General features: G+C 40.2%; 1 protein-coding gene across 7 annotated transcripts in view; it reads left to right on the forward strand.

The window, feature by feature from the left end:
- Sptbn1 (spectrin beta, non-erythrocytic 1) overlaps nt 1–12,990 on the forward strand; it is a 173,006-nt gene that overhangs the window by 114,284 nt on the left and 45,732 nt on the right. For all 7 annotated transcript variants that reach the window (XM_020184677.2, XM_020184675.2, XM_074049714.1 and 4 more), the window contains 7 exons: nt 1,197–1,370; nt 4,942–5,033; nt 6,261–6,341; nt 6,714–6,829; nt 10,084–10,196; nt 10,973–11,160; nt 12,232–12,349. In XM_020184677.2, the coding sequence (XP_020040266.1) occupies nt 1,197–1,370; nt 4,942–5,033; nt 6,261–6,341; nt 6,714–6,829; nt 10,084–10,196; nt 10,973–11,160; nt 12,232–12,349 (882 nt within the window). The remainder of the gene's footprint in view (nt 1–1,196; nt 1,371–4,941; nt 5,034–6,260; nt 6,342–6,713; nt 6,830–10,083; nt 10,197–10,972; nt 11,161–12,231; nt 12,350–12,990) is intronic.

Genomic DNA, 12,990 nt, shown 5'->3' on the forward strand with positions numbered 1-12,990 from the left:
GAAAGTGAATATAGCAGAAGTATACAGCAGTGTCCCAGCTATATTGGGAGGGAAAACAGAGTTAGGAAAACAGAAGATAATAACTACTTCCTGGGCTCCATGGGGTCCAGGCCATCAGTGTGTAGAGTTATGAGGAAAAAATACTCTTGAGAACTGGAATGGTTGGAAATGTTTTCAAGAAGGGAAGATATACCTTGACTGGAGCCTTGGAAGGTGGGTGGGCCATGGTGAGATGGCTAAGGAGATACTGGGGAGCTAGGACAGTGGCCACAAATCAACTGGCTGCATGCACTCTTTGGACAGGCAGGGTGTACGTATCCTGGTGGCATCTTTGTAAGATGATGACATCAGTTCAAGGTACCACCTCTACCAAAGGGAGACAGATGGAAAGAGAGCAGGTACATGGGTTTGGTCTTGGTATAGTAGATAATAGTGACTCATTGAAAATTTGTGTGTGAGTAAATAATATTTATAGTAAATGCGGTGGATGTAGATGTAATCAGTATAGTGGCGATATATTTATAGTGGAGATATATAATAGGTTTGTGTGTATGTATGTGTGTGAATCTTTTGCCTTATTTAAAATGTTCACCTTCCAAGGACCTCTTTATTGTTTTGATATAATGGGTAGAGTGAAGGAACATTTGGGGTATTCAAATTAGACTACTCTCATTTTTTTCCCCTTCTTTTCCATAAATCATACCTTTATTTAGACCCTTCCCATTCCCCTTCACAAAACCACCACTTAGAAATTCTCCTGATTTGATGGTGTGCCCCATTTTTATTTTTGAGCCTACCTCAGGAAATGACTCAAACCAGCAGGTGGTGAACCTATTTTTATACTTAAAACAATTAGAAAATCCTCACAGGTGTTTTGTCATGCATCTGCAAAATAGTTGTGTGTATGGAAACATAGTGCTGAAATACTCTAAACTTCCTGTTTCTGTGCTTGTAAATTGTGTAACTTCCAGGATTAAACAAATCTTAAGGAGTAATTGGTTACAATCCCCTTAAGTAAACTTTTGTAAGACTGTAGGATAAATCCATTTTTGGACCAAATAAGCACACATGATCGCTAAAGTTTTGGGTTGGGCAGGAGAGCGCTGCATGATAGGTATGTGTAACTCTGCCAGTATCTCAGTGCCCATCTCTGCGCTTTTGTATGATCTGTTTTCACTTTTTTTTCTCATTTTTAGCCTAAACCCACCAAGGGACGAATGCGCATCCACTGTCTAGAGAATGTGGACAAGGCTCTTCAGTTCCTGAAGGAGCAGAGAGTCCATCTTGAGAACATGGGGTCCCATGACATTGTGGATGGGAACCACCGGCTGACCCTCGGCCTCATTTGGACCATCATCCTGCGCTTCCAGGTAAAGAATTCTGCCCTGGGAAGCTGCCCATGCTAAGAACTTAGGCCAGCCTCCCAGATATGAGCCTCTTATCCTGATGAATCTGGCCTCTCCCTTCTGGAGGGAAAAGGAAGCTCAAGTTGAAGCCACACCTAAGAGTCAGGTATGCAGAGCAAGGTGTCATAATTAGTCCTTAGGACTGTTTTTTCCCTGGAGGCATGTGGAAACTATGGTATCCTCCTACATTTACTATCCCTGATGGTCTTAGCTTTGCTGTCAGATATGACTCAGTGGCATGGAGTTTATAGACTACATCCCAGCCCACCACTTCCCTGGCACCTCTAAAAATCTAATCTCTGCTTGGCTTTTAGGAGCAAAGGTAAAAGGATGTGACTGATGCTAGGTTATTGTCTAAACTTTACCAAATTCTGGCACATACTATACACTATTTTTAGGAGAAGCTGCTTAGAATTCTGGCACTGGATGGGCTCCATTTTCACCTCATTCTCGTTTGGATGTAAGAAAGCAGTTTTCACAGGGAAAGAACAGAAGCCTTATACGTGGTTTGAATAAATGGCTTTTATTTGGGAGAGGGGCTCTAGCTATAGAAATGCTTTAAAGTGAGAAGGTACTTTCAAGGTCATTTTGTACAGTTCCTTCTCTTTATGTGAAAACTGAGGATCTCAAGAAGTTTGGAGCCTTTCCTGGATTGCACAGCCAATTACATCTGCTGTGGGTGCTTCTAGCACAGAGAGAGAGAGAGAGAGAGAGAGAGAGAGAGAGAGAGAGAGAGAGAGAGAAGACAAGCAAGCAAGCGCAGCTCAGTGTTACAGATGAAGCACCTTGGGCCTCAGTCATGGTTCATCCTCAGGCGCATGTTTCAGCCTCATACTCCTCAGTTAAATTTGAAATTCAGGAACAAGGTCTTACCCTGGTGTCAGGTTACTCTGCAAACAGATATCCTAACAGTTCGGTCTCCTGGGTGACTGTGTTCTCTGTGCCTTTCCTTGCTGTTCTTTCCCCCACCCCCAATTGATAAAAGTCTGATTGGTTTTTCTGGGTAAATAAAAACCTCATAAACAAGGGAAATAAAAATTAAATTACAGCTGTCTTATTTTTTCCTATTGAAACCTTGAAACCAGCCTGTGACCAAGACTTTTCTCTTCTCCATTCTCTTGGGATTGGGCTTCAGTTTACAGTGTTCTGGGCATTTCTGTATGAGGAAGGGCAAGAGATTAAAGTGGAGTTAACAGAAGAAGGCACCTTCCTGACTGGCTGTTTCCCAAACCTGGCTGCTCATCCGCCATCATTGGGAAAGCTTCTTAATAATTCAGATTCCCAGGGTCCAGCTCCAGTAATTCTAATTAAGTCTGTCAGAGGAGGGAACCATTGTTGAATATGCCATCACTAATAGAATTAATTGCAATAATCAAGTGCATTCCCCCCCCCCCACACACACACAAACAGAACCCTTGGATAGATTTTGGTCATTTAGCTCCTGAATGATGTGAAAGTGGAGTGGATACCATTAAACAATAGTGAATATTGTTCTTATGTCTTAAACCAGCAAAGGTGAAATTATCAGGGTGCTCCATGAACTTCCCCCCCATTTTACAGAGTAAAGCATCAAGTTTCTATTGCCTTTGGCCTGTGGTATAGTCAGAATATGGAAGGTATCTTGATCATGGCCTCTGACAGCAGGTCAGTGCCCATGTCAGGAAGCTGGCACACACGGCTCTTTGCAGGATTCTCAGCATGAATTGGTTTAAGTCACTGACTAATAAGCTTCCTGTCATCTTACCTTTTTCTGTGCTTTAACCTGCAAATGCTGGTGTAGACTTTTCCCACAGAGGGTGTCAGTGAAGTGTTGATAGCTGACATGACTCAGCTTCTTCCAGCAGCTTGATTGAATCTTCACCTATTCCACAGATACATGTTGATTCTGCATCAGCCAAGTCCCAACTCTTGTTCTGTCTCCTCTCTGATGCTTCTCTGTGTTTCCACAAATACCTCTTTCTCCTCCCAACTAACTCTTGAATATATGGTCTTAAGTTAGTACATGCGTGCGTGTGTTCTGTATAGCTTCCAGGATACGTACCCTGTCCCATATGTGCATAGTAGGAATCTATCAAATATTGATGGTGACACCCAGTTTATGCTGCTTGCCCTTTAAAGAGAATAAAAGATGGTGAGAGAAAGGACTTGGAGTGTGCCTAGTCTAACAAGTAGCTGTTTTCATTTTAGAAGGGTAGCTTGGACTTATTTCTATATGGATATATCTGGAACTAGATATGCCGTTATTCATGTAGAAGCATTAGAAAGCCAACAGTTTTTAATTCATAAAGGTCCAACCTGCCTTTCCCTGTGAGTCTTGAGTATTATTTCACATTCTCATTTTGTACATAAGGTAATGATTCTGATAAGAGTTTGCGGTTTATGCAGATTCACACTTCACATTCTTATAGAAATAAGAAATGGAGTTTTTTGTCTTGTTTTTTGCAGTATTGGAGTTTGAACTCAGGGCTTCACACTTGCTAGGCAGGCACTCTACTGTCCAAGTCACACATTCAGCCCCCCCCAAAAAAATTATTTGAAATATGGTGGTTTGAATTCTTAGGTGTTCCTTATAGTTGGAAGTTTACAACTTTTTAATCTTATATTTAGATATTTGTAAGTTGAATGGTGAGAGGTATGACAGGATACAGGGTAGAGAAGCTTGTAATGGGTTAGACCCAGAAGGTGAAAGATGACCTTCTGACCTGGACCACAACATCCTACTTCTAGCCCTCACCCCATATTGAGTTACTAAAAAAAAAAAAAAAACTACAGACGAGTATTTGGAGCATTTGTCTAAAATCATATAACTGATAGCTGGCTCCTAATCCAAGAACTAATATTTATGGGTCCTTCCTAAGAGCTCAGCACTTCATATTCTTTATCTCATTAAAACGTGTGACAGCACTCTAAGGTGTAGTTACTATTACTATTGTCATTCCTGAAATGGGGGAACTGAGATACTCACGTAGTGGAGTCTGGATTCAGACCTAGATAGTCTGATTTTGTTGGCAAGTAGAGCAGGGTTTATATGTAATGCTGAAATTATGCTGCTCTATGCAGATCATAGAGCAAGTGCTATCTCTGAGAGTGTGGGTTAGCTTTCAGAAATGGTGCACATAGTGTGCTCATCAGTAAAGTTCTCATCCTGGTGTGAAAATGTTTGGTTATGAAAAGCCAGACTAAATACTTTTCCGGGATCTGATGAGGTTCCAGGTGTACTGTGAGAACCACTCTGTTAGCTTGTAGTTGGAAAGATGAGCTCTCTTAAGGGCATAAATGACCTCTAACAGGTGCTGGAAGGCATGCAGGTAACTGACTTCCCTTCAGCTCTGTGTGGAAAATAAGAAACCTAGTTCTGGCTGGTGTTTCCAAGGTGAACTGTGACCTCAGGAAGCAGTTTTTGTTGGCATTCAGAGCAGATAATCTGTAAGGCGAGGCTTTGGTCTAAAGTTTACTCATCGTATAATTGCAGGCCTGTTCCTCAGTGGCCGTTAGGCAGCTGACCATCTGTCTAATATTTCTTTGTAAATCTTAGATTCAGGATATCAGTGTAGAAACTGAAGATAACAAAGAGAAGAAGTCTGCCAAGGATGCGTTGCTGTTATGGTGCCAGATGAAGACAGCTGGGTGAGTGTGAACGAAAAGGCCACCAGAGCTGTGTCTTCAAGGCTAAGTTCCATTCTAGTCGTCACTTAAAGGTGTTGACAAGTATCGTTCCCACCGCTTTCATTGAGAAGTCTTGTTAATGCATAAGCAGCTGCTTACGTTGACATTTTTTGGACCTGTCATATTTCCTCAAGCAATTTCCTTCACTTTATTAAGGAAGCTTCAGACACCATTATATTTTGAATTTTAAAATCTTGAAAGCATTTTTAAGAATCACACTTATGGTATTTTAAAACTGCAGTTGAGAGGTTTCTCCTCTCTTTAAATTCTACTGTTTTGGGGAGCTTTGTAAAGTAAGCTTATTAATACTCTTTATGTATCATCTGGCCCAGTTTTCCTTCCTTTTACTCTTTCACTGAAATTTTAACAAAAATATTTTTAGAGACTTGCATCTTTTTTGTTACTCATTGAAGTTGTCTGAGCTCAGCTTTTACTAAATCTAATAAACTTCTCATCAAATTGGTTTAGGGTTATAGGTTCTTAATGAAACCTAATTTCATACAAGCATAGTTGGTAAGTTACTTTCAAAACTACTTTATGTGTAGCTGTAACTAATGAATTTGAAGTATGGAAACTATAAAGAATTTATTGCCTAATAAGTTAGTCAAGTCAGGTATGAGCCTTTAATCAATCACATATATAAAGTTATTAATTAGTATGTCATAGAATAGCTGGTAGGTTTCAAACAGGGAAGTTTTTTGAGGAGATGCTTACTTTACAAAACTTCATCCTATTAAACGCAATAGGGGGAAAAAAAAAAGTTGAATGTCACATGTACAGTAGTCCCAGTAGCTACCTCTTGTCTCACAGTGGTGTGTGAGTCAGAGCCCAGTGACTTTAGGTCCTGGTATCTTGGTAGTTTTGGACTAAAAGGCCAAAGGGAGCAAGAGGCCTCAGCCATGTGAAGGTTGTGGTCACTCTTTCCTACATAAGAGTAGTGTTTTATATATAGGACACTGTCTACGTCTTTTGTGAATTAACAAGCAGGAGAAGCCACACGTGTATATATTTTATTTTTACTTTATAGCCAGCTGAAGCTAAAAGAATACATGCTCTGTCTTTGTCATTTTTGCCTTGGATTTTACAATGCTTACAAACTTTTTTCTTTTTTAAACACTGCACTTAGCAAAAGTATAAACCTTTATTTGGTGATTCTGTAGCTTTTTTCTTGTGCTTTGTCCTTGGCAGGTACCCCAATGTCAACATTCACAATTTCACCACTAGCTGGAGGGATGGTATGGCTTTCAATGCACTGATACACAAACACCGGTAAGTCTGAAGAATTCATGTTAACACTTACAGGGTAGAATGTTACCATTCTTCTATACAGATCTGGGTGACTTTTGATTCTTATATCCATTGCTTTAGATATGCCACAGTGAAAATTCCGTATGAGGAAAATACGGGCGAATATATGAATTCTCCCAAACAAAATAAACAAGTTCACCAATTATCTTCCATTCTCTTAATAAACTTTGAAAGTGTTTATTAAAAACGGGTATCATTGTTCTATGGTTATCTAAGCTCGTAGTTTTATTACACAAAGTGGTGATTTTAACATTTTTGGAATAATAATGTCTCATTATTCACACGGTTTGTTTTCAAGGCATAATTTTTGTTATGTTCTGCTGTTCTACACAGGCCTGACCTGATAGATTTTGACAAACTGAAGAAATCCAATGCACACTACAATCTACAGAATGCTTTTAACCTGGCAGAGCAGCACCTGGGTCTCACTAAATTGTTGGACCCTGAAGGTAAGGATTCCAGGGATGAAAGGTGGGACTTTAACATCTCCAGCATCAAATGGATGCTGGAGAATATCAAATCTTCTTTGTTGTCCATATGCTTTGCTTGTACAGTGTACTTTGGGAATTATCAAAGGAAGAAGAAATCAAAATTTTTGGTTATAGGAATTAACTGAGGATTTTGGGGCAGGGTGACATTCAATAAGGCTTTGAAAGATGAGAATGACTTAAACAATGTGGAAGAAAGGACATGGTAGGCACAGATTGAAAGGAAGAAGGCAAATTTGAGGACTAAGAATTCGATGGGACTCATACTCCAGTAGAGAACACCCAAGGAAAGAGGGTGGGGGCCCTGAAGGCTGAAACCTTTAGAGGTTGTTCAGCAGGCAGTGGAAAGTCTTGGGAGGTCCTTAGAACCTGTGCTCACAGGTGCTCAATGAATGCCTATTTACTGACATTCACCTGAGGTGTGGATGCTATGGGATGAATGGAAATTGAGACGGGTGTCAGTAGGAGGCTGTGCTTTGTTTGCTTATGAGAAAATATGAGTTTAAATGAGAAAGGTGATTTAGGAGAGGGAGTAGCAGCTGGAAGAAACAGTAGCACTCACAGTTTTTATTTAGGCCTGGCTGTACCCCATTTTTTGGATAGAACTGATCACCTAGCTTATGGGTCCCTGAGTAGCCCAAAGTCTGAGTGTAGGTGATGCAGAGCTGACCTGTATGAGGAAACCCACAGAATTCTCCACCTGGGTTTCATTTCAGTGAGGAACTTTTTCTAATTTTGAAAAACATTTAAAATATGAGAAGATTTTTTTTTTTTTGGTAGCACTGGAGGTTTCTATATAGATCCTCTAAACTGTGAGCAAATATTAGAAGAAAAGTCTTGTGTATGTGACAACTAAGTTTAAAGTTCTTATAAATATAGAACAGGAAGTTTAACTCCCCAAGGGCAGATCGAGGTCAGGAGGCTGCCAAGCTAGTTCTCGCTATTCTTCAGTGCATCAGATCCACCGATACATTCACTACAGGAAGCTGAGATAAAACTATCTTTGTGCTAACCTATTAAATGGCTTCTCAATCTAAACAGAAAGCTGAAATTCTTTGAGTTTTGGTAACTCTTCATGCTTAACCCTTACATTACTATAGGAAGGAGATTTTCCTTTGCCCTAGCTCTTTGTACTTTTACAAAGAACTTTTTTTCCCTGTCACACTGACAGCATTTCTTAATAACTGGTTCATTCGTTAATCTTTCTAATTGACACACAGTATTAAAAGGATTGGTGTTTTTCAGGTCATATTACAGGAACTAAGAATGACAAGTGATGTCATATAACCTGTGGGTTTGATCTTGATTATTAGTTGTTCTTAACCACAAACCAATATTATCCCCAACATTTGTTTGTCCAGTGCCCCCAGAGAGCATCAGTTAATTCCAACACAAGTTGGAAAAGCACATTTTTGCCTGCTCTTTCCCCTTATGTTGACATTTTGTGTTTAGTAAATTGCATGCAAGTCTGGCTATTTTTTCCTGGCTGTCCTCCAGTTCTCTCCTTTGGGCATACTTTGATGGGTTGAACAGATCCAGGAGCCCTCAGGTGGGAACAGTAGCTTGGGTCTGACTCTTGCTGCCATTGGTTGCCTTAGTGACCATGGGCAGGGAACATCTCAGTCCTTTGCCCTAGTGTTCTCATGTTTAAAATAAAAGAAATAACTCTCTAATTCAAGGCTGTTTAGAGAATAGAAATGAAGGTGTATGTATGAATATATACCAAAAAAGAGCCTGTCTTTTTTTTCAGAAAGGTAAACCAGGTCCTGTCAGGGAGTTGGTACCAGTGGGGGGGAGAATATAAGGATAGGGTATAGGATGGCGAACATGGTGGAAATATTATGTGCTCATGTGTGAAAACAGAAAAATGAGACCTGTTGGAACTATTCAAGGAATGGGGGAATAGTGGGATAAAGGAGAATGATGGGGTGATATTGTAAGTACTTTTGTAAATGTCACAATGTATGCCCAGTACAACAGTAATATAATAAAAAAAATTTATAAACACTCCCCCCACAAAAAAAGAGCCTGGTACATCTATAAGATGTATATCCTATTCCTAATCTGCCCCAGACTAAGTGCTTCCTTCAGTATGTCCATACTTAAAAACTTGCCATTTTCATGCATTTGCTTCCTCTCTCAGTAAATAGTTACTGCACTTTGTGCAAGAAAATACACTAGGAATTTGGAAGGTGGGGTGTCATAAGGGGCTAAGACAGAATTCTTTCCCTCGATCATTGACATTTGTAGGCAATAAAACATGCATAAGTAATACTTAAGAGTACCTGGCACAAAGTAGACTATGTGTTCATATATGCAAAGTCCTAAGGGAACAGGAGGAAGGCAATAGTAATTCCAGCTGTGACAATCAGAAGAGTAACTTTTGAGTTGGACCATGATCATAAGACACAATGGATCAGGGAAGGCCATTTCAGACAAAAGGAAGTTGTGAGGAAAGAGGCATATAGGAAACTATGGGGCATATATAGGGAATAGTGAAGAATGACGTTTGGTTCAGATACACAGTTTCTGAAAAGTCAAGTCGTAGGGTGTAGAATTAGAAATGTCTAGAACAGTGCTAGGCATTTAGAAAAGGCCTGATACATATTTGAGGAACGGATGAATGGAAAAAAAGAGAAGGAAAGTTATAGGCAGATTCTAGAGCACTAAAGGGTGTATGCTTTATTTTTCTGACTAAGGGCATTTTTGAGTACTTTAGACCTAAAAGAATATGTGGTCATGCTCTGCTTTTGGAAAGACAGTCTGGATGCTTTGTGTGCAGTAAGTAGGGTAAGAGAGCCCCAGGGAGTGAGCCATTGTCTCAAGTCTGGTTATGTGACTAAGAGGGTCTGAAGCATGAATGACAGTAAGGATTATATGACTAAGTGGATATGGGTAGCAAGGAGATGAAGATGTTCAGAAACTGAGTTCCTGGGGGAAATTCTGGTCCCATAGGCAGAACCACAAATCCATGTTGGACTTAGGGGTTAGGGTAAGGCAAGGAAACAAATATGGTGAGTCTGAAGAAGACTTTTTATGAATATTCATAGAGTAAATAAATCAATGATGTGGTTTCATTTTTAGTCTCAAAGTTAGTACAGCGATGTAGTATACTCTCAAGTATAAAAATAGGAAGGTGCTGGACTATTCGCTGCTGTCAAACAGTTGTTCCATCTAGTTCATGCTGTCTGAACGAGGCTTTCTCTGGGTTGCAGATATCAGCGTGGACCACCCTGATGAGAAGTCTATTATCACTTATGTGGTGACTTATTACCACTACTTCTCTAAGATGAAGGCCTTGGCTGTTGAAGGAAAACGAATAGGAAAGGTGAGCTCACACAGTTTAGTAAGTTGTAAGACTGTAATTAAAGTTCATGTCTTCCTGCACTGCTGCTGAGCCACTTGTCCTCCCATTCCTCAAGTTTGCAAGTAGCAAACACAGTAACTCTCGTGGCCTCTGCAAGCAGCAGGAGGTAGGCAGAAGCCTCTTCTTCCTACAGGGTAATGGGAGGCAGAGTGGTGAAATGTCTAGGAAGGGAGCTGAGGGGGATCTCAGACATAACTACTCCTCTCCTTAATGTTTCCAGGAAATAGGGTGTCGAAAATCTGAATATTGAAAATCTGATTGAGTTAGCCAGTGTCATGCCTATGAAACCTACCATGACTGAAAAGGCCACAGTCGTGCTTTTTTACTTAGGTGGCCAATGGTTCACTTGCTGTATTGTTCAGAACACTTTAGACAGGATGACATTGTCCTCCAAGTACAATGGAAGGAGACAGGATCAAGTTGAATAGAGCCTTTGTTCTTCTTTAAGAATTCTGGAGGTTGGGCTGCAGAAATCAATTCAAAATCTTTCTCTGGAGGTTGGGAGGCTACAGAACCAATTACAGTTGAGTTAAGCAGCCATTGCTCACAAATAATAGCCCCAGTCTGGGTGCCTATTTGTAAATGGTTCCTAAAGTTAAAATGCTTCTGCCAAGGTAACACAGAACCTCTTCAAAGCTAGTCATTAAGTGTGCATGTGTTCGCGTAGGCTTGTAATCATGTTTTCCTTGCCTGGTGATACCATCTTGATGTTCAGTTTTTGTAAACCTTGTTTACAGGTTCTTGACAATGCTATTGAAACAGAAAAAATGATTGAAAAGTATGAATCACTTGCCTCTGACCTTCTGGAGTGGATTGAACAAACCATCATTATTCTGAACAATCGCAAATTTGCCAATTCACTGGTCGGAGTTCAACAGCAGCTTCAGGCATTCAACACTTACCGCACTGTAGAGAAGCCACCCAAGTAAGAAGCAAATGTAATATCACTAATATGGGAGAAGAGTTACAGCAAGCAGCAGACCTCTGGTTTCTGACTTCTGTGATCTCATCATCCCATAACCGAAAGCCTCTTACCAGTGGCCTGTCTTACTCTTTTCATCTGATTTCTGTGTTGCTGAGTTTTACTATAAATTATGCCCTCACTAGTCATTGTGCCACTGACTTATAGGATATGTGAGGATCCTAAGAAATAACACCATATGTTTTGGATTTTAGAAAACTAGCACAGTGAAACCATGCATGGATGTACACACCTGTAATCCCAGCACACAGGAGGCTGAGGCAGGAGAATCCTGAGTTCAAGGCCAGCCTGGGCTACATAATGAGACCCTGTCTCCAAAAAAAAGAAAAGCACAGTGAATATGTTATAAAAGACCCCAGGTGGGTCTGAAATAGAAACCTGTAATTATGCCACTAAATACCTGTAGCAAAATGTGTAAACATTAACATTGTGTTAAATACAGAAGTACAGCAGATCATATGAGCTCAAATCAGGCTTTGCTTTGCCCAACAAAGTTTGATTTTTTTCATGCAACTTTTAAGTTTATAATTCTTAAATAAGGATTATAGACCTTATCTCTTGCTTACTATAGTTCCAAATTCATTGTTTTTTTCTGAAAACTGTGTGAATTTCTTGGTAAGGTCTCTGAAACCCATTGAAAATTGCACTATGTAGACATTCGAAATAATCTTTGTGCTTTGAAATAATCCATGTTCTCCAAATGAAGGAAGTCTGTTGTCTGGGGCTTAGGGTTTAAACCTTGGTTGAAGTGATTAATAAAATACTGGGTGCCCTTGACATTCCAGCAACAATAAACAACTACACAGTTTGGTATATTCCAAGGTTTCTAAGGACCAGTGACTAGCCACAAATCCCTCTCTAATATGCATTAACATAAATCAGTCCAGAGATAAATCACTTTTAAAATTGCTTGACTGTGTGAAATATGTTTTTCCTCCAGCAGCAAATGAACTTTTCCCCATTAAGGAACAAGACATAGTAAATATTGTTTATGCTGATTTTCTCTGTGTTTAGATTTACTGAGAAGGGGAACTTGGAAGTACTGCTTTTCACTATTCAGAGCAAGATGAGGGCCAACAATCAGAAGGTCTACATGCCCCGTGAAGGGAAGCTCATCTCTGATATCAACAAGGTAAAACTGATGTGTCCAGTTCTATTTTGGCCCAGACCTCCTTGCAGGCTTCAGGCTCTCTGTAGGCATGTGTTGTTTTTGTTTTGTTTTGTTTTTGTTTTTGAGGTTTGAACTCAGGGCCTTGCACTTGCTAGGTAGGCACTGTACCACTTAGCACACCCCATCCCCTTTCTACTTTATTTTTTCAGATAAGGTCTTGTATTTTTTTTCCTGGGGCCATCATCAAATTGTGATCCTTCTACCTATACCTCCCACCTAGCTGGGATCACAGCACATGCCTCCACGCCCACCTTATTTGTTTATTATTATTATTGTCATATTGTTGTACTGGGGATGCAGTACATTTACAAACATTCTTAAAATACATCATAGTTGAATTTACTCCCTCCGTCATTCTCCTAGCTTATTTGTTGAGATGGGGTCTTGCCAACTGTTTCCCCAGGCTGGCCTCAAACCGTAATCCTACCAACCTCCGCCTCCAGAGTAGCTGGAAGTACATATGTGAGCTACACGCCAACTCTTCCTGGGGTTGATTGCCAGGAGTGCAAGAGAATGGAAGAATTACTTCCTGCCTCCTGAACTGGTGAATGGCAACTGGTCTAGTAAATAGTTGTGGTATGCCATTGAATTGGTTCTTTGGG

Source organism: Castor canadensis, chromosome 12 (assembly GCF_047511655.1).
Source record: "Castor canadensis chromosome 12, mCasCan1.hap1v2, whole genome shotgun sequence".
NCBI lineage: Eukaryota > Metazoa > Chordata > Mammalia > Rodentia > Castoridae > Castor > Castor canadensis.